At 37.9% G+C, this 22,368-nt stretch overlaps 1 protein-coding gene across 2 annotated transcripts in view; it reads left to right on the top strand.

The window, feature by feature from the left end:
- LOC122815513 (solute carrier organic anion transporter family member 1C1-like) overlaps positions 1–22,368 on the top strand; it is a 4,185,790-nt gene that overhangs the window by 237,193 nt on the left and 3,926,229 nt on the right. For both annotated transcript variants that reach the window (XM_044088066.1, XM_044088065.1), the window contains exon 2: positions 2,875–3,016. In XM_044088066.1, the coding sequence (XP_043944001.1) occupies positions 2,875–3,016 (142 nt within the window). The remainder of the gene's footprint in view (positions 1–2,874; positions 3,017–22,368) is intronic.

Below are 22,368 nucleotides of genomic sequence, written 5' to 3'. Positions count from 1 at the left end.
AATATCAAGACCTGTTCCAGTTCCTTGAATTAAAGAGGAATAGAATGCTCAGACATTTACTCAAAATACAGCTCAAACTAATAGACTTCAAACATCAGCTGACAAATCTGATTGAGTTTCTGGAACTGGCTTCCTACTAAAGGTCAAAGACATAATCAAAATTCAAAGACTGATGAAACAGAATGGATCTGCACTCAGCTAACTTGTCTGTGATACTATGAAGGAAAAATACATTCAGACCATTGGCATTAGCAGGGAAGTTTGGTTAGATAGAGTTCATTGATTTTCCAATGTTATCAATCAGAATGACAGGACAAGCAAACACTGGCTTACTGAAAGTCCAAGAGCTAGATGAGCCCAAGCATTTTACCCACCAAAGAAACTGTCAACAAAAAGATTTGACAGTACCCCTGAGTCAGTAACTAAGTATTCATTGTCCTTTAAACTAATGGTGGAAACAGTATCTTATCCATAACAACTACATTTGTTAAACAAAACCTTGTTATTATGAATAAAGTTAACAGCCAACCTTAGTTCATAGAGTCACCTAGTCCTCATAACCAGTCTTCTAAGGGCTGTTCAAGAATTAGCATAGTTTCTCTTATTTTCAGGCTTAATGCTAGTTTAGCTTTTGCACATAGCTGCTTCATAGAGCACCTTGCCCTTGAAAGCTCAAGTAGACCACTATAATGAGGATTTATTCCTATTTGTAGAAAAAATTACCTAGGGAAAATAACTCTCAGTCAAATAGAAGTGCAGTTGTAAAGACTTCTCATTTGTGTTCATTTGTATTGTTTATTGTAACATCCCTCCATTGGCATAACATAATTTCCTGATTAATAGCAGTGTAATATTTATTGTGAAATCTCCTTTGGACCATAATAGCTGAATGATCTTTAACAACGTAGTAACTTAGCACATAAAAAACATTTAGGTGATCAGACATGCAAAGCCATAACTAACCACCTGCAGTCTGTCAGTGAGTCAAATCATATCTTGGATGTTGTCTTCCTTTATGGGTACATTAACAATATGTTTGTAATTGATGTTGTTAGTATTTAATAAGTTAGATGTGAGCATGCTCCAGTCTACTCTGGGGGCATTTACTTTGCCAGCAATTAAATATGAATAGCTTTATTAAGCTCAATACCTTATGACAGCAGCTGATTAAGGAGTTGAGAAAAGAATGCAACATCCTATTTTACAGAGCCATATATAATTCTTGCAGCAATCATTTCACATGTCTTTCACTCCAGTGATACAATGGCTGAGTATTTCTGGGATATACAAATAGAGACACACATACGTCTTCCAGTCTATACAGATGCATATAACCTTATAACCCTTATAACCTGCAATTGAAAGAGAGCTTCTTTTTTTTTTACCAAACCACATTTCAGAAATCAGCATGCTATTATATTTGTCCTTAAATGCTCTTACTTCAAGGTCACAGATTTTTTTTTTATTTACACATTTAGCATTCGAAACAAAAAGCAGCATAAAAAGCAGAACCAAGTACCACACTGCCTTTGGAACACCAGTAGCAGAAATAAATAGTCTGTAGGTGTAATCCCAAATTCTTTAATAAATCACGGCAAGTAAAACACAACAGTTTAGTGCTTTCGTTCAAACAGCTTGAACTTCGTCAGAACTAAATACAGAAAACTTCTACTGCAGTATACATACTCAAGTTAAATGATCATTTAAAATCCACCAATAAAAAAGCCTTTTCAATAAAACCATCATAAGCAATTGGCAATAGGCATAAAAGCATTCCTTTATGAAACTTCAATCCATTGCAAGACACGCACACACACACACACACACACACACACACACACACACACACACACACACACACACACACACACACACACACACACACACACACACACACACGGGAAAGTAAGACTAGGCAACAACTCCACAAATCAATAGCCTATTCACTACCTATTAACCTGTGGATTTGGGAGCAAACTGGAGATCCCAGTGAAAATCCATGCAGCTACGTTATAGTTTCAAAGCAGTCTGATTCTGGAATAAGGTTGTTTTACCCTAGATGAGGAGAAAGATGTTTTAATGAATGGCATTTAGTGCAGTAGTGATTTTCGTATATGGCAACCTTTTAGCACTTGAATCAAGGACAAACACAAAAACTAATGGGGGTCAAAAGCCCAAACTCGGGGCATATTTTAAATCAGCTTCTGCAATAATATGTGTTTTCTGGAGGATATGAAGTCTGAAACTCAAATGTTTGTCATTACTTGGTCATTGCAATCCTCAACAATTTGACAGAAAACCACAAATATTTTGAGAAACAGACCAAAAATGTGAGCTGAAATCCTGGACATTCTGAGTAATCTGGGACAACTGAACATCAATTATAATTTTACTGCTAATGGATCAGTCTAGTCATGTTTTTTATCACACATGAGCATTTCTTAGATTTCACACATCTCACTGAGACATTATTGTTAAGCATTGATGTCTTACCTTCTATTTGTGCACTTTGGGTCTACCTTCCACTTTGTGGTAACCCATCTGCTAAGCTGTTCTCAAAGTTCATGTTGCAACTACACTTTGTTATTAAGCACTGCATCTAGTGTATAACTACACTTTGTTATTAAACAATGCATCTAGTGTATAACTACACTGTTATTAAACAATGCATCTAGTGTATAACGACACTTTGATATTAAACACTGCATCTAGTGTATAACTACGCTTTGTTATTAAACACTGCATCTAGTGTATTGTTTGCAAGTTGTCCACTTGTTTTTCATTCTCTGGTCTGCACTTATATCAAACTTTGATAAACTATAGTATCTTGTGATTCATTCTTGCTTGTGTGTTTTGTTTTTCTGGTATTTTAAGGTATTTCTTCTTGGGCTGTCCTTTGCATACTTTTCTAAAGCACTATCAGGAAGCTACATGAAGAGTGTGATCACGCAGATAGAACGCCGATTCGACATATCAGCTTCTGCTATTGGATTCATTGATGGAAGCTTTGAAATAGGTATACTTTTCTTTTTACTTTTTGTTTCTTAAGTTCTTCTTATTTTATGTTAAACTGACTTTCTTGAAAAGAATTAGCAATGATATTTCATTTTTAGAGATGGCACAATGTATAATTAAATTATATATATATATATATATATATATATATATATATATATATAAACAGTAAATATGAGTAGACAGAATGTAATGGTAAAGATTTTCCCCTAGGATTATGGAACATTTTGTGCAGCATGTTATCCAGACTTGGAGAAACAGTAGTTGTGCTGGAGGAAGGCAATTCAGAGATACACTGAGAAGGATCATGGCAGACAGAGAAATGCAGCAGCCTGCATGATATACAGATGATGGCATAATAAGATAGACATGAACAAATGCCACTAATGGCGGATTCAAATGAAGTTAAACATTTTGGCAGTGCACTTCAGAAATGTATGTTTTTCATGATGAGATGCTATTTCTGAGTTACTGAGTGTAGTAAAATCCTATAGTTACATGTGAGAGTCTGTAAAAATGTGTATGAGATAGCCACTGCATGAATAAATATGTATATGCAAGAGGCTGCTGTTGCTGCTGCTAGCCATAGAAGTGGACATTGCTACTGCTGATGCCATCAAGTCATCCATTTCATCTAACATACCATGAGCTCCGTGACACAGAAATAGTAGATCGCGACCTTGTGTATAGAGATATTTACTCATTTTTGTGTATAGAGATACTATATAGGAGCTGGTCAATATGTGTTACTTTCATATTCAGGCTTTTAGGCTGCATGGAGTACCCATTCTTTGGACACCATTGTATAACTATGAGAATCTTAGGTACAAGCACCTTCCAGTGAGCAACAGGAGACATTAACTTATTTTCCATTTGTTAACTGGGGTAGAGCACTGATCCCATTGGACTTATTTCAGTCTCAGCCAAGGGTAACACAATAGATACATGACATTATCTACAGATTGAGTGACAGAATGCAATATATACATATATTATGTACAAAGTGAATGTCAGAGTTGGCTTGAGCGAATAAAGGCAATAGATGAATGGCATTATACACAGAGTGAGTGAAAAAGCACAATATATACATGTATTTTATACAGAGTAGAAATCAGAGGTGGCATGTTGAAAGACTCACCATCAAAAATAGAGTCAGAGTGAGGTATGTACACAGAAGAATGGAATGAGTATGTTAAGTTATATGGCCAGAGAGAGAGGAGTTGCATTTCCCTAGAATCTTGAAATGTGTTTTTATTTGTGAAAGGAAATTAGGGTTAGAGGAATGATCTTTTAGAAAAGAAGAGAGGAATTCCCACAGTTTAGGACCAAGGACTGAGAAACCATGGTCAATGCAGTGAAGCCTTGTTTAAGAGGTTTGCAGAAGAGGACATAAGTGGTTGATGTCTAAGGTTGTATGTTGGTATATCTCTGTCAATAGTCTGGAAGCAAGTGGAGGGAGGGTGTTATTCTTGATAAGTTTAAATTGTTAAGTAAGAAGTAAAAAGCCAGCCCATTGCTTCACAGATAGCCAGTTTGTTTTTATAATGGTTTTGCAGTGGTGTTCATTTCTTGGGAACAAAGTAATAAATCAGAAAATGGCATTTGAAATAGGTTGAATGCTGGATACATTTCTTTTAGAAGCTGCAGCAATTAGCAGGAGACAGTATTCTAGCTGAGACAGTAAGATACCTTTACTTATGACATTTCTCCATGGTCTGGATAGAAAAGATATTCTGTTAGCCTAGAAGAGCAGATAATTGATTTTTTTCTGTGTGTAGTCCAGGTGAAGTTGGAAATTTAAGAAGAGGCCAAACCAAATCCCTAGGTATTTGAATGAAGTGACATTTTCAATTGGGTCCCCATCCGTGTGAAGCAGAGTTCCTCTCTAACACAATTCAAGTGCAACTTGGACAATTGGATGGGAAACCAGAAATTCATCCCTGGTTTGGCATTTATGTCTCTAATGCAAACAGGTAACCTGTAAATGGTTCATTTCCGAGGCCCATGCTTACACTTATCAAGGGTATCAGAACTTGTCAGAGATTTGGGATGCATGGCTAGGCTTAAAAAGGCCCTTGTAGTCATTAGCCTAATAAAGATCTATGAAGCTATGATGATCAAGGATTTTTAGAGGCCTGCATTGTTTTTGTTTTAGAGGAGTTTATTAGTACTTTTCTGTCACTGACCATTGAATAAGGGCACGAAAATCATCCTGAAGTTTGAGTTCAAGAGAAGAGACAGAATGGTTGGAGCAGAATAGGACCATATCATCTGCATAAAGCAGAAAGGGAAGATGGGGTAAGTCAAAAAGAAGTTTCTTAATGTTGATAGAAAGAGGAGCTGTGCCAGAATAGATCCTTGGGGGACACATTTCTGCAATAGGACTGATGTAGAGGTTGATGAATTGAAATTAGCTGAAAAGTGGCGGGTAGTTTTTGAACCAGGGCAATGTGTCATCACTAATGCATGTTTCAGTGAGATGGTCTTAGAAAATTAAGTGACTGACAAGATCAAAGGCTCCTGTGAGTTCAATAAAAAATGTTCCAGTAATTAGGACTATGTCCATTCTAAAAAGAATTTTGTTACTGTGTGTCCAGATAGCTGTGTATGTACTGTGATCAGACCAAAAACCATACTGCTTTTTTTTAAACAAGAAACATCTTTATTAAATTATCATGTATGACAAAGGCAATCTTACATTTATATAAATGAAAATAAACCATAGCGACACAATCTCAGTTGCAAACATAAATTACAAACCATGCCAAAACAACTGTAGCTGCAAACATTATACATCACTTTTAATATACCCATTCACTGTCAATCAACCATTACATAACTCATTCAAATCCTGTCTTTTTTAAACCTCGTTCCTTCTCTGTATGTATTGATCCCACATATCTCATCTTTTCCTATGTAATTTGCTCCTACCCTTTTCTAAAGATCCTAGGTCCAGTTGTTTTATCTCTGTTACTATCTTCACTACTTCTAATAAAGTTGGTTTAGACTTTGAGTTCCATTTTCTAGTAATTGCTTTTTTTGGCAGCCATCATAATTAGACTCAGCAAGGCCTTACTATGTTGAGGCAATTCTGATTCTGTATCATAGCTCAAAAAAATAATTTCCTCCCTAGTTGCTCCCATTTGTGCATCCAGCATCTCTGACAGAGCAGTCTGTAGGGAAGTGTTAAAATTGGCCAACTCATTGCAATCTCAGAAAATATGTTTCCACTTACCTCTTTCTTCCCCATCACACCTCCATTTGCTGTCTACCTGAGGAAAAATTCTTTGGAGTCTGCTTTGGGTATAAAAATACCTATGTAAGCACTTCCAGGCAAAGATCCTAAGTTTTCTAGATTTTGTTGCATTTTTTGGAGACATACGAATATCCCTCCATTGTTTCTTTGTGAATTGCTTTTCCAGTCTGTCTTCCCAATCCTTCCTAACCTACTCTGATTGATTCTTAAAGTTATCATGAAATATTTTATATGCTTTACTAATTATTCCTTTTTTAACCTCAACTTCTGTTCTAGATTCTGCTAAAAACTCTACCAGTGCTAGTCTTTCATTTAGCCCACCCCCCCCATTTATTTCTCTTTGTCTATACTCTGATATCAATCATTGATATGGAAAGCAATCTCTAACCTGCAGTCCAAATAAATTCATGGCATCTTCACATTCTATTACTTTTCCCTCACTAGTTATTTGCTCCCACTACCTTGGTTCCTTTGTCAGTTTTCTCCTATATATTCTCTCCCACTCTTGCCTATTGTCTGCATCCCTAACTGCAGCCATATCTATTGGCAGTATCTCCTTTCACCATTCCCATGTTGGCTTAGTTCTTAGAATACCTTTTGATACCTTATGAATATAATATTCTATATGATTATTGTTGTTCTCCTTAAAGGTCAGCATCCAAAATCCCAGTCTCTTTCTGTTACTTGAGCTTCCCCCATTTCATCATTATCTCTTTCCACTTTGAATTATAGTTTTATGCTTGTGCTATGTATAGGAGCCTTAACTGTATTGCACTGAAATACCTCTTCAACTTGGGTAGTCAGTCCACCCTGTTCTTTCTGATGGAAGAATAAGCTTATCCCACTTGACTGTTGCAGTCTTCTCCTCCCAGATACAATCCTTCAGCTCTTTATTAACTGCTATCCACAATTTCTCCTCTGGTTGACAAAAATATGCCTGACCTGTGTATAAAACTAAAGGGACTAAAAACATTTTAACTGCTCATATTTTACTATCGAACTCCATATCACAGAGCTTCAATTTTCTCAATTTTTGTATTATCTTTTCTTTAGTCTCTTCCCACATATCCTTAGATACCACACTGGTATTATTTTTAATCCATACTCATATAATACTTGATTTTATCATATCTCCATAAGTATGGATATCATTGTACCAATTTGTGTGTGGGTACATAATTTACTACTATTGCTTTTGTTTTAGCTTCATTCATTTTGTATCCCGAAAAGGCTTGAAAGTGTCTCAGTATGTTCCACAGCACTATCATTTCCTTTCTGGTTTTGTCAGGTATAAAATAATGTCATCTGCAAATAGAGCCATCTTTTCTTGACTACCATACCAATTATATCGTTGAATTTCTGAGTCTTTTATTTTCTTTTCTATTGGTTCTAAATATAATGCAAATAACAAAGGAGAGAGAGAGGGCACCCATGCCTGGTTCCTCTGCTCAAGTAGAGATTATCAGAGAGGAACTCACCCACTTTAATTTTCACCTCTGATCTCTCATGTATCCTCCAAATCAACCATATAATTTTATCAGGGAATGTAAATGCTTCCTTTGCTGTGCTTATAAAGTCCCAGATTACTTTATCAAATGCTTTCTGTGCATCAAGACCCACCTATAACAGTTATATTTTCTTGCATTCTGCTTCCCTCTGGATCATCACTGATCCGTTAATGTCAAATGTTTAAAACCACCTTGATCCATATCTATCAATTTTGGCATCACTTTTGGTATTCTTTTAACCATTATGAACATAAACCCTTTATAGTCATGATTTAGTATTGAAATGGGCCTTTATATAAAGCTGGATCTGATGGTTCTTTACCCTCTTTAGGTATTAACAGCTACTAACTCTTTCTTCCAGGATATTGGTACTTCTCCTCTTGAAATACTGTTAAAACCTTCCAGAATTTTAGCAGTGTTTTCCATCCTAACTTCTAAACTTCCACAGGAATATCGTCTATTCCTGGGGACTTTCCTGTAGATTGGATATACATCATCATTTTTATCTCATCTCCTCTCCTCATATTCAAACAGTTAGTAATTCAGCCTCATCTGCCTTTAAACTTAGCATATTTAATTCTTCCATAAACATTTCCATTTGTACCTTTTCTTGATTTCCATATTTCTCTGCTTTATACAGATTTTCATAACATTTCTGAAATATTTCAAGTACTTCTACAGGAGCTCTTGTTGTCTTCCTTGTTATAGGCTTCCTAAGCTTGGTGACAGCCCTTTCTACTTTCTGTTGCTCAAGTTGTTGTGCTAAAAGTTTTTGTGCTCTAGAGTTATTATCAAAAACATTTGCTTAACAGCAATCTTTCTAAACTCATGCATGTTATAGAGGTAATCCCTTATTTTCTGTTTAACATTCTGCAGTTGCTCCTTTTCTTGTTCTGGGGGATTTCTGTTATTTTGCAATTCTTTAATATTTGTCAGTCCCTCTAAATAATTCTTCTTACTTCTTAACCATATCTCTTTTTCCTTTATTTCCACCCTAGTTTTAAACACCACTTTAATTTTATCCCACTCCCTAGCTATATTTTCAGAAGCCATGCCTATCTTCTGTACTAGCTCCTGAATAATTTCCAAAACCCATTCCTTAAATTCCTCTCTTTTCAACAGATAGCTGGGAAAATGCCATTCTCAGTTTTATTTCATTAACTTGTGTTTTTACTTTAGTTATTATTGGCACATCATCTGAAATAGTTATTGGGTACATTTCAAGACCTTCAATTAAGTGCAGATGTTCCTGTGAAGTATAAATTCAGTCTAGCCTGTCCAGTTCTTGTATCTTGGAGAATAATATGTACAGTCTCTGTAAAGGCTACGGCCGAGGCGCTAAGAGAAGTGTGTTCTGTGATTAAAAGTGTTTTTGGAAAGTAGAGCTGTTTTTCACTGGTCATTCTGTTTTGGTCGTTATAGTAATATGTACAGTCACTCTGAACTCCTAGTACTGAATTCACATCTTCCATGTCAAACATTTTCATAAATGTCTTAAAAACTCTACCCTTCTTTGTTATATTGTCCCTTCTGGGCCCCCCGGACACATCTTCCCTGCTGCAAACTAAATTCCGGTCTCCACCTATAAATAATATTCCTTACTGATAGCTGAGTATTTCTCCCAGACATACCTCTCAACCATACAAAATTTCTTGTTTTTTACCAGTTTTGAGGTCCAAATAATGGGGTACCATGATTCCCAAGTGGTACCCCTTAATTTCCAATTTACCTGGCTTTTTTTTACATTTTTTCGGCTTTTTTGGGCTGATGTCATCACATGCAGAGGCATGCATGATGATGTCAGCTCTGTGAACAGCCTGCCAGCCTGTCAGAATTGGCTGAGGGCTCTAGGGATTCACTGTACTTTCTGGCCAGCCAGCAGCAGTACAAATAGCATGTGAGCTGTGCGTGCATTTCACCAGCTGCTCCAGGTAAGGACAAGTAAAATAAAAACTCAACTCAGCTGCATTTCAATTACCACTCAAATGTGAATGGTTCTTTTCTTCCACACTGCATATGAATTACACAAGCTGCAAATGTTTTGAATTACTAGTTCATGCTGCAACTGTTTTGAATTGCTAGTAGTTGAGTGTGTGTACTCGGAGCTACATTTCGATTACCGCTCAATGTGAACAGTTATTTTCTTCCACATGGCATTTAAATTACACAAACTGCAAGTGTTTTGAATTACTAGTGTGTGTGTGTGTGTGTGTGTGTGTGTGTGTGTGTGTGTGTGTGTGTGTGTGTGTGTGTGTATGTACACTCATTCTTCCATATGTATGTGTGTCAGTCTATCTGTAGCTCTGTTCTGTAGATCAGTATGGGAAGACAAAAGGAAGAATGACTGTAACTGCTATTGGATATACTCCTTAAGAGGAAACAGGCTTAAGAGAAAGTTTTGCAGCAGACATCTGCTTAATGAGAAGGAAAACATGGATCATGCATTGAATTTATTAATTCTGAATGTTGTTCTGATTCTGCAAAGATGCAGTTTAGTATTTCTTCTAAGAAATGCTTTGCTGTGGTACAGAAAATCATTTTGGAATGGAATCTGAAGACCTCAGATGTATTTATAAGGAACTGTGACAGATATAAGTCTGTTAATTGTATATATACTTGTGAAGTGTTTAAAAAGTAGCATTATGATGCTGAATCTGTGAAATAAAATGTGCACTCATTTTGTTTTCACTTTTTCCTGACTTTAGAAATTAAGCATTATGAACAAAAATAATTATGTATGGTGAGTATACTTTGTGCCACACTCATTAAGTACTCAGAAGGAAAAGCTGAATTGTGATATTAGGGTCAGATTACTGAAAAATGCCAGACTGGTTCAGTTGTGGGTGATCTTCTATATTTTTCTTTAATTTTCAGCACACATTTTATTAGGGCCTTAGCTGTGAAAAATTTTATTTATAAAATGGAGAGTGTAATCTTCTGATTAACGTAAGCTATTACGATGGAGTTTCTGAAGTAAGTGTGCATGCCTGCAGTATTTTGAGGAGATATTGCTGACCAAAAGAAAATGTGTAATTAATGAACCTCCTCATTTTTAATAACCCTAACAAAAGAGGAACATAAGACATGACCTGTAAAGTTCACGCCTTCCCTTGAGATTACAGTGAAAGTCTTAAATCACAACAGTTATAAAAGTTGAACCCAAGGTATATACAGAATGATTCCTCATATTTATAGAACTTTATTCAAGTTTAGATTCTGTAGGACTGACTTTGATTTGGTAAGGTGATACACATTCCTGTAGTGAGTTTGTGACAGAGTTGTTTGAAAGTAATGGCATTATAAAGCTTCCATTACATATATGATATAATATAGTACTGTTGGCAGAGGCCAACAGGAATGGAGGAATCCTAATAAGTGTTTCTGTAATGACCTGGAAAACAGTAAATAGCATTAAAAAAAGTGAGTCCCCCCATCCCCTGCTCCACCTTGAATTCATGTCGATTTGCTGAAGGTAATTTCAGTGAGTGCCATTTATGTGAAGTAGAAATCACTGAAAACCACTTCTAGTGAATCCAAAAGTAAGTTCAAGCCATCCTACACCTCATATCTGAGGGATACTACCACACACTCCAACTTATATATAAAACTCCATGGTCACACAACACTTAGGAAAAGAGCAAAGTCCATTAATACTAAATTTATTATTTTTTGGACAACATGAACATCCTAAAAGTATAAGAACTAGTGAATAGTCTAGGTCTTTGCATCAGAGTAGGTCTGCTGTTCCATACTGAGTTCTAAGTCAGACTTTCCTGGTAAACAAATGTTAAATAAAAATAAAATTTGTGGTTTTCTGGCGAATCAGTGAGAACTGAATTCACTAAATAGTTAAAGGCCATTTAAGTTTCAGTCTTCCTATCTTTCAGGAAAGACATGGTAACACATATTATTCTAGCAACTTTCTAAGATTATACAAGCAAAGTTTAAAATGTGTCGCCAGTTTTAGGCTTTTGTCCCCCCCAATACATTTTGGATTTTTCCTGATATTGTGTGCTGCACAATTCTTCAGGCAAAGAGAACTTTAGTGCTGCTTATGCAAAGTCTACTTGCATTGTTAGTAGCACAACAGGTAGTATACTTGCTTTTGCTGCGGAAGGCTGTGAGTTCTACTCCCACAGTATGTAGATAGATTGCTGATACTGTACTGTGTTGTACTTTTAAAGGGGGTGGATGCTGCAGTCCTGAGAATGTCCTCCTTTGGCATTGATACCTAGAAACTATGAACCTGTTTTCAGTTTGCCATCCATTCCCTATTGAAATGAGCTTATCATTATTTTAATGTAACATAGGCAATTTATTTTTCAAGGGCAGCACACACTTTACTTGTAGATGAAATAATGAATATAAATTTGTTTGTTAGCAGCAACCTCTTCAGTAGTTACAGATCTCTTTAATGTAGAATTATTTAGATGACTTTTACTTCTGTAGAGATTGTGGATATTTACTGATACTGGTGGATTGTAGAAGTTTGAATATAGTTTTATGATGGAAATGTTCTTAATTGGGCAGTTTTGTCATTACTGGTTCATGCAATTTGTTTCATTGCTTACTGGATAAATGTTTGAAACAAATTTAAAATGCACTCTAAGAAGTGTACTGTATTATATAAGGAATATAATTTAATAAAGTCAGGAAGGTGTATCAAAGAACACATGTATGTTTTGTGTGTAAGGGGCCTATCTATGATTTCAAAACAGCCCAAAGGTAATCTTTATCCACCACTGGCCAGATACATTTTCTTTTAATGTGGGTTTCAATGCTGTTTCAATTAATGTAAGTTTCAAGGGCAGAGAAGTTTTAATGCTAAGTCTATTTTCATTGTGAGACTGTATTGCTTTGTTTAGCAGATGTCTATTACTGTTTATGCTATAAAATGTAAAATAAATGAAATCCAAATAATCATTGTAGAATTAAAACAGTATGCACATTACAGTGTTTATGGTAAATAGGGCGAAATAGCCAAGTAATAGGACATGGGAATGGCTGCAGGGGGACTCTGGGGCCATGTTTTGGTCATCTGTTCTACAGTTTGAGTTTGAAAGCTGGTATCCCACAATTCTGTCAGAGTGGGTGGGGTTACATAATTATGTATGCAAATGTTATGTTAATTAGCATACCGATTTGTACCTATTTTTCATGGGCCTTTGTCCAGATATTTGATGTTTCCAGGTTGAGAGGTATGTTCACAGAATTTTCTTAAGCTCCATTATAGCAGTTTTAGGTGGAATATAAATACAATAAATATATGCGAGTGCAATCCTCATCCCTTGCCAGAAGCCCCTTAGTACTACAAATTTACAATTATTATCTTCTTTTTCCTGTTTTATCACTATTGGAGCTCATCTTGCAATTAATATAAGTACTTCTCTTTTCCCTTTCCCCAGGTATTCTGCTGAAGCCATGCTGCTTTAAAGACAGAAGGTGGTATTGGTTGAAGTATTGATTGAGTTGCAAATTAACTCATTTTTCCAGAATCTTTCCAAGGGTAGGCAGAATAGATATGGGACAAAATTCTGATGGAGTAGAGGGATTGAATTTCTTAGGAAGTTGTTTTACAATGGCATTCTTCCAGATATTAGGCATAATATTAAGTGTAATGCATAGGTTTCAGATGTGTTTCAGCAGGGTTCTGATGTTGTCTCTACGGTGATAAATAAACCATGGGTGAAGGTTGTCAGTTCCAGTTGGGCTACCAGGTTTAATCTGTTCTGTCCTCAGAAGTAATAGTTCTGAAGTAGTATGCAGGGATGTATGAAGGGGAGATGGTAATGTCAATTGCAGTTTAGAATAGGCTAGAGAAAGAGCTGGAAAGATTGCTCACATGAGAAAGGAAATCACAGGCAGAAATTTGAGAGGGTGTGGAATTTATGGAGGGAAGGCTCTTCCATTCTGTAAGATGGTTGACCCCTTTCCAGAAGTTTTTGGGTGATTTTATTAGTGAGGTTTGGTATGATTTCATCAACTGACTTTTATGACAGAGTATAGCTTGCTTGGCAAGGTTGAGTTGCTGGGTGTACCACTGTCTGTTTATGGTAGTAGATATTGCTATCCAAGAATGCCATGCCTTATCTCTAAATTTTAGAAGAGCTTTAAGCTCATAGGTTAGCCAGTTGTTAGTTTTAGGTTTCTATAGTCTTTGGCTTACTGGGAAGCCAAAGTTTTGCAGTAAATATAGAGGGGAATAGTTTTGCATCACTCAAATGAGTTCAAAACTGGTGACTAGCCAGTTAGGGAGAGGATGAATTTAAGTTTTTAATATTATTTTGTGATTTATTACAGAAAAAATATGACATTTGGGAGTATGTTTACATATCGATGGTAGATATGAAAACTAAAAGGTCAGTGGCCATTGAAGGATGGTGGATGGATAGCAATGTCTGAGATAAGAGAAAGTTTATTAGTTAATATGAGATCTAGGAGGAAGTGGTGAGAAGTACTAATGTTAGGGCTAGTAGGCTGAGATATGAGCTGGGTGAGGATGAACTGTATTAGAAGAGTCTTCATATTATTGGAAAATGGACTTAGGTTGAGATTAAAGTGTGGCATAGTGGTGCAGTGGTTAGCATTGTTGCCTCACAGCAAGAGTTTCTCCAGTTCAATTCTTGGCTAGAGTGCCTTTTGTGTGGAGTGTGCATGTACTCCCTCTGTTCGTGAAGGTTTCCTCTGGGTGTTCCAGTTTCCTCCCACATTCTAAAGACATGTACCTGAAGCATTTCTCCCTAGGTCTCTTCTGAAAATGGGCTCTGTTCCAGTCAGACTTTCCTGGTTAACAAATGTTAAATAAATAAATAATCATTCTGAGATTTTTTATATTATTTGTTAATTAATTAAGTTGGGCAGTGCAGTGGTGCAGCAGTTAAAGTGGTCGTCTCACAGCAAGAAGTATTCCGATTTGATTCTCAGCCGGGGTGCCTTCTGTGTGGAGACTGTATGTCCTTCCTGTATTCATGCAGATTTCCTCTGGGTGCTCCAGTTTCCTCCCAAATTCCAAAGACATGCATCTGGAGAATTTCTCCTCGGTCTCCTCTGAAAATGGGCTGTGTCTCAGTCAAACTTTCCTGGTAAACAAATGTAAAATAAAGAAAGAAAGAAAATTTGTGGAGGAACCTATTTTTTAGTAGATTATTTACCTTGGGGAGTAAACAGACAGCTGCAGGGGATGACTGCTCAAGATGGAGATAAGTGCAGTATGGTATAGCACTTGGCTAAGAGGTAGTGGTTGCTTCATAGCTTTGGGTCAGAATAATTATAACACACAACAGTAAAAATGATGCACACAATGTTACACACAATCTGTGCTATACCGTGCATCAGACACAGGTTCTGAGGACCCTTTTCAGTGTGACTTGTGCTCTGTATGCAAGAATGATAAGCAACATAATTAAAATAATCACAAACTGAAGCAGAAAAAAGAATTTCAATAACAACATTCAAACTGACAGAGAGTAATGCAACAAAGATTAAGTACTTTTATTTTATTTATTTTATTTTATTTTACATTTGTTTACCGGGAAATCTGTCTGGACACAGGTCCATTTTCAGTGGAAGCCCGAGGGGAAAAGCTCCAAATACAGTATAATACAACAAATACACACTGACAAGATAAATCAAACATGAACTCTTTACAGATGAGCATGCTTAGCAAAAAATATTTTTTTTTTGTAATAGTTAAGAGTGAGTAAATGTAAAATAGCTAAGAGTGAGTACTATGTAGAATTTTTTTTTCATAGTACTATATGGGCTTTATCCATAGGTAAACAAGCAGAGAATAGAAGGTGGAGAGCCACCATTTTGTTGTTAGTAGAATCCCATAAACAATAAGTTGGTATGGTTTAACTTGGGGGGGGGTGACATGGGCAAAGCCAGTGTTTTATGTAGTGGGTTTTGAGAAGTTTTTTTAAATTGGGAAGTAGAGGTTGTAGAGGTTAGGTGATTTGGGAGTGCATTCCAGGTTCTGGTAATGGAGCAGGCATAGAGAGATTTGCCAGCCTCATTTATGCATTTAATGACATTTATGTGGTTCAGATTAGTAGATCTTAGGTTCTGGAGGTGGTGTAGGGGTGAATTAGTTGCCGAAGGGCAGGGGGTTTATCAGGGAGGTAGTAGAGCTTATGGGCAGTTGTGAGTTCGTTGAGCAGGAGGAGTTGTGGAAACTCAAGCCAGTTCAGTTGCCTGAGGGCGTGACAGTGATGGGACCTATGAGTGGATTCGGTAGTAAAGTTGGCAATCTTGTTGTTACAAGATTCCATCTTGGTTAGGATAGGGGAGGCATAAAGCAGGATAGATAACAGATGGGTTCTTGCAATAGTGGCTTTGGTGTGTTTAGTCATGAACTGTCAGTTCCTATAAAGGAGTCACATCTTTTTGTTGAACTTCTTGATTGTTTGGGCGATATGTATGTCGAATTTCAGATTATTGTCAATTTCTATGCCTAATAGCCTAGTGTGAGTTGTAGGGGTGATTAGTGTATTATCTTTGTATTTTATGGCAAAATCACTGTTTACTGGTGGAGATCTACCAGGGCTAAAGAGAATAAGTTTGTTTTTTTGGGATTGAGTATAAGTTTGATATTGGTGAACCATTCTTTGGCTAGGATAAAGTTATTTTGGGTGATGGTTTTAAGTTCATTCAGGGTGGATGCAACACATGTAATAGCAATGTCATCTGCATATTGCACTATAGAAGCAGAGAGTGAGGGTGAGGCTAACTGGTTAGTAAATAGTGAAAATAGCAAGGGACCAAGGCTAACTGGTTAGTAAATAGTGAAAATAGCAAGGGACTGAGGATGGACCCTTGAGGGACACCTACGGCCATTGGTAGTAAGGGGGACAATTGGTTTTGCCATAGAACTGCCTGTTGACAGTTTGATAGGTAGTTACTAAACCAAGATATGGTGGAGGAGCTTATGTTAAGGGTAGCTAGGGTTTCTAGGAGCATACTATGGTTAACCATATCAAAGGCTTTAGATAAGTCTAAGATTGTGGAGGATACAAATAGACTGTTATTTCTATGGTGATTCACAATGTTGGAAAATGAAAGCAGTGCTGTGGTAGTGCTATGGGTAAGTCTAAAGCCATGCTGGGATGTGGATAGTAGATTGTTTTTTAGGAGGTAATGCATAAGCTGGGTATGAACTACTCTCTCTAATATTTTTGATAAAGGTGATAGAATTGCTATGGGGTGGTAGTTGGTAAGCTCAAGGGATTGAACCCTTTGTGCAATGGTATAATATCAGATATTTTCCAAGAGTGGGGTACTTTGCCTTCTGTTATTGACCTGTTTATGAGGATGGACATGGGATAGGCAATAGCATCTGCTGTGATCTGCAGGAAATCAGCAGGTAAATTGTCGGCTGCTAATGTGGTTGGTTTAAGTTTTTTGAGGAGTTTAGCAATTGTATTAGTGGGGACTGGGTTCAGGGAAAAACTGGTGTAGTAGTTTTTTGTAATAGAAAGGGTGGGAGTTACTGTTGTTGTGGGATTGGTAGTTGTGTTTTGGTTATCGGCTGGGACGTGGATTGTTTCAGTGAAATATTTGTTAAATTGGGTGGGGATATTGTCGTAGTTATTTGGTAATACTGGGGAAGGAGTGGTAGGTTTTCCTGGGTGTAGTAGGTTATTTATTTATTGAGGCCCGGAATTTTTGAGGGTTGTTGGTGTGTTTTTCCTGCATGTTCTTATAGTAGTTAGTTTTGTTAAGTTTTATTAGTCTCAGGGCAGAGGTTTTGTGTTTTTTGGAACTGTGACCAGGCTTTGTATCTTTCTTACATTAAGGACCTAGTATTTTTAGATAGCCATGGGGCATGGTTGGTTTTGATTCTAGTGGTTCTAGATGGTGTGTGGGAGTTTAGGATTTTTAGGAAGGTGGAGTTAAATTGCTCTATGGCTTCAGCTAGTGATAGTTGTTTTAGGGGTGTCCACTTACAGCATTTTAGTGAGTTGATTAGGTCATGAGCTCTGAAGGATTTTTTGTCATGTATAACTCTGAGAATGGTTTGTTTTGTTTGGTGAGACCAGTTCCTAACTAAGGGTGTTGCTTGATAGTCACTCAGACTGTCAGGAAGACAGCCTGATTGGTGGGCAAGAGTAGGGTCCGATAATATAATCCAGTCCAAGATGGATTGGTGTTTAGAGATTTTGTCAGTTCTTGTGGGGGTTGATATCATTTGGGTAAACCCATGGAGGTTGTTGTAGGTAGAGGGATTTTGGCTGGTACAGTCAGACCAGTCAATGTTAAAGTCACCTAAAAGTATGGTTTCCTGTGGAAGGGAAGATGACAACCAATTAAGTAGATTTTCCAGTATGTCAGTGTTATTGCCTGGTGGGATATATCCTCCTGCAATAATTATTTGTTTATTAGGGTTAAGTTTTAGTCTGGCTAGAATTAATTCTATGTCTTTGACTTCTTGGGAGTTGCATTCAAATTGTTCAACAGTCAGGTGGCTTTGGAATAGTATGGCCCTCACTTTTTCCCTAGCCTGTCTTTATGTATAATGTTGTAGCCAGTGGCAGTTATTTCATTGTTGTGATGTTCAGGTTTAAGCCAAGTTTCTGTTAAGACTACAATATCAGGTTTGTATAGGGCTAATAGGGCATGGAGGTCCTGAATTTTGTTAAGTATGTTCCTTACATTAATGTTTAAAAGGAGGAGAAATGAGTCAGGCCTTAGATATGGAGGATTAGAGTTTGTTAAATTTATTTTGCTACAGCTATTGGGTCCTGGATTTGGGTGAATGTCACCACAGCATGAGAGTTTTTGAAGTAGGTGTAAACAGAGTTTGTTTAGTTTGTGAAATATTTTGTCTGGCCTACTGGATGGGTGGGGTCTAGTTTTGTAGGTACAATATTGATATAGACAGGAGAGAGGTAGGGTGGTGGAGAGGTCACAAGGTGATAAAGGGGAATGGTTAGGTTTAATGAGATTGGTAGTTGTTTCTGTTTGCCATGGTGGGGGGGGGGTAAAGGAGAGTTGTGTGTGGTAGGAGAAGAGGATAGACAGGAGGAGGAGAGAGGAGAGGGTGATTGTGTAAGATAGTGGTTGTAGGAGGTGAGAGATAAAAGCAGTGGACATATTTTGTTGTGGGTGAGTTTGGCGTGTGTATGAGTGTTAGCAGAAGCTGTTTGGGGAGGAATTGTATGGGGTGTGGTTAAGAATGGTGGAGTGGGGGATCATATGTAAGATTTGATTGGAGAATTGGGAGTGAGGAGAGGTTGGGGTGTGGTGTATGATTATAAATGTAATTGATATGGGGGTGGGTGGGAATGGAGGTAGGGTAGAGGAGGAAAGTGAGCCCAAGGGGTAGCGAGGGTGAACGGAGCGGGGCTGCACCATCCGTGAAAAGCAAACAAAGATAAACAATCAGGGAAAGGGGTTAGTCAAGTTGGGGGAAAACAGTTGCAAATCTAGTACCATTACTTTGATATAGGCACTAGTCAATGGAGGAAAGGACTGACTTGTCTCAGAGCATGGAGGTAAGCCACAGAGGTAAGGGAGGTGGATTAGAAGAGGAAAATAGGGGGAAAGGACAGTGGGTTGTGCAGTAGTAAGAGTAAGTGTGTCCTGAGTGAAAGGCAGGTAGAGTGAGTGGATACGCAACATACAGGTGAAGGTAGGTGAGCTGTGGTAGAGGGAGAGAAGAATTATAAGGCAAATGGAGCTTGCAGAGCAGAAACAGCTAGCTAATAGAGTAGGTCATTAGGGAATATTAAACTGAATGGCTGTGAGAGCAGGTAGTGTGGGGGGTGTGCAGCAACGAGTCCTAGCTGACCAGGAACCGCTTTAATAGAAGGCAGAATAAACTGGTAAAAAACAGGATAAAAATATTGTGCATATACACATAAACTGTTCTTAAGGGGAACTGTTGCTGGGAAGGATTCCACCAATGAGCAGAGCTCAGAGAGGGAATGGATGGTCCTCCTGGATTGGTAATAGTTTTTGAGTCTTTGTAGCGAGGCAAGGGACCTGCAAAATAAAGATAGAAATAAAGGATGAGGGTTAGGCAAACAAGAGCTGTATTAGCTAGGATAGGGTAGTGCAGAGGAGGAGGGGGAGATATAGGACAGGAATAGAGAGGAGGTTGGTTTGATGAAAATATTTCAGTGTTAGAACTAGGGTGGAGGGAAGTAATAGTATGGATGAAGAGCTTTGACTGAGAAGGAATAGAGGAAGAGAAAAGGAAGAGGTTAGAGAGACAAGTTTGGTCGAGATAAGCGTAGAGGAGGGGAAAGCAGATAACAGGATCAGGCAGAGGGATATATAGTTAGGAGAGAAGGAGATGGATAGTTACAGCCAGATGCTGTACAGTGGAGCATAAAACTGCTCAAAAATTAATCTTTTCAGGATGGACTACTTATCAGATATACAGTGGTTAAATATGCTTTGAGACAGTTTCAGCAATAACAGTAGGTGAAAGATGCATTCAACATTAGCTATTATATTAGATAAAAAATGCTTTCAAAAGTTCCCCTTTTAAGTTATAGCTTAGCCACTACCGTTTTAGCCAAGAGAGTGTCTATTAGTACAGTTGAACTCTAACAAAAACAATATCCTTTAGCAGGGTACAGCTATAGTCAATGAGAAACAGCTTCTTTTAGCACAGTAGAGCTAAAACAAAACAGTTTCTTTTTGAACAGTAGAGCTATACTCAATAATCTTATTTGATAAAACAACTTCTTTTAGCACAATAGCACGATATTCAGTGAACACACGAGAAGTAGGCTAGTAGATTAGGGGCCTTAGCAAGTCTAAGCACCTAGAATTCAGTTTTGATATGTAGACCACAAGGATTCAAAACATAGGGTAGTACTGAGCATCGCAAGTAATTCTTTACACTACCGGCAAGTTGTACAAAATTCTCACTTCAAAATTCTATGATACTCTAGTGAAGTTGTATATTCTACAGAATAGTCCAATAGAAGAGAAAAGCACAACAAACAAGCCTGGAAGCCAGTGACAAAACCCGTTATAGCAGGCACCTTGTACTAGTGCGAGTAAAGCACAACCAAAACCACTATAAGTGGTACAGCCAGTGTCGAAAATGGGCCGTTAGTGCAGATTACAAGAATATCATGAAGTACATTGCATTTACACTTTATTGCCCTTTGTCTGCTCAACTTACCTGGTCAGTGTGCACACAACTTCACAATACGGGGCCAGAAGATACAGGAGAAAATGGCCCAGGATCCTAAGTGTGGCTATTATCTGCTGCAAGGGATCATGGGAGATGCAGGGTGACTTAATGCTCCAACAGTGGATTAGAATGGCAATGTGCTATGCAGTTAGATGACACTGCACCATCCATGAGAAGCAGACAAAGAAAAACAATCAGGGAGAGAGGTTAGTCAAGTTGGGGAAGAATAGCTGTAGTGCTAATGCCACTACGTTGATTTTTGACCTTAAATCGTTTTAAATTACTAACTTTGTCACTTTCAAGCTGCTTTTCATTTTTACTGCAGACTTATGATTTGTAAGTTTACTTTAAGTAAATTTGCCAGTATGTTTGGTGCCACTAACTGTGTAGAGAGGTTAGCTGAGTTGGGGAAAGACAGCTGTAAAGATAGTACTACTACTTTGATATAGGCGCTAGTCAATGGAGGAAAGGACTGACTGGTCTCAGAGCATGGAGGTAAGCCATAGAGGTAAGGGAGGTGGATTAGAAGAGGAAAATAGGGGGGAAAAGGACAGTGGGTTATGCAGAACTAAGAGTAAGTGTGTCCGGAGTGAAAGGCAGGTAGAGTGAGTGGAGACGCAACATACAGGTGAAGGTGGGGGACGGTGGTAGAGGGAGGGAAGAATTATAAGGCTTTGTACAACATTTTGTGCATATGATGAGGGTATCCCAATGCGTACAGAATTTTGTAAGTGCTATGCAGTGATGATGATGTACATAGTAAAGTACAGAGCCGGAGCTGAATCATTTGGTTTCTGGTGTGTCTCCCTGATCTGGCACCTCATAATACTTGATGAGAAAAAAAAAGGTCTAATTCCCAGCTGGTGTTCCTTCCTTCTCTCCTAAGGAAAAGCACAATGGCCTAATTCCCTCATTCTCTGTTACCTGCCTGTCTGCCCACCCAGCCTCACATTTATATGAGGAGCAAAAAAAAAGGATCTTTGATTGTGCCCCCCCCAACACCTTCTGTCTGGAGTAGAAGCATCAGAGACTATCCATGTGCAACTAACAGTGGGTAAAACTGCCTTCTAATTTATAGCCTGCTACAGACCAGCCTCCCAAACCCAGGAACCCCATTCGGGTTTCCTGAGAACACTGGAAAATATGAAGGTCTCTCCAAACACCATTATATTGGGTGACTTCAACTACCCAAACATAGACTGGGAGCATTACTCTAGCTCCAACACCCTAGCCCAAAGGTTCCTAGAATTTATAAACTCAAATGCTATGGAACAACTTGTTACCACTCCCACAAGAGGGGAAAACATACTGGACCTGATCATCACCAACATGGGGACTCTATGCTCCAGACCAGAAGTGTATCCCTCACTGGTAAGATCAGACCATAAACTAATCTCACTGGATATTCACATCCCGACTCCACCCCCTGCCCTGAAAAC

This window comes from Protopterus annectens, chromosome 11.part0 (assembly GCF_019279795.1).
Source record: "Protopterus annectens isolate FY-2018-M chromosome 11.part0, PAN1.0, whole genome shotgun sequence".
NCBI classification, from domain to species: Eukaryota; Metazoa; Chordata; order Ceratodontiformes; family Protopteridae; genus Protopterus; species Protopterus annectens.
Note: the sequence above shows the minus strand (reverse complement) of the source record. Positions and strands in the feature narration are given on the sequence as shown.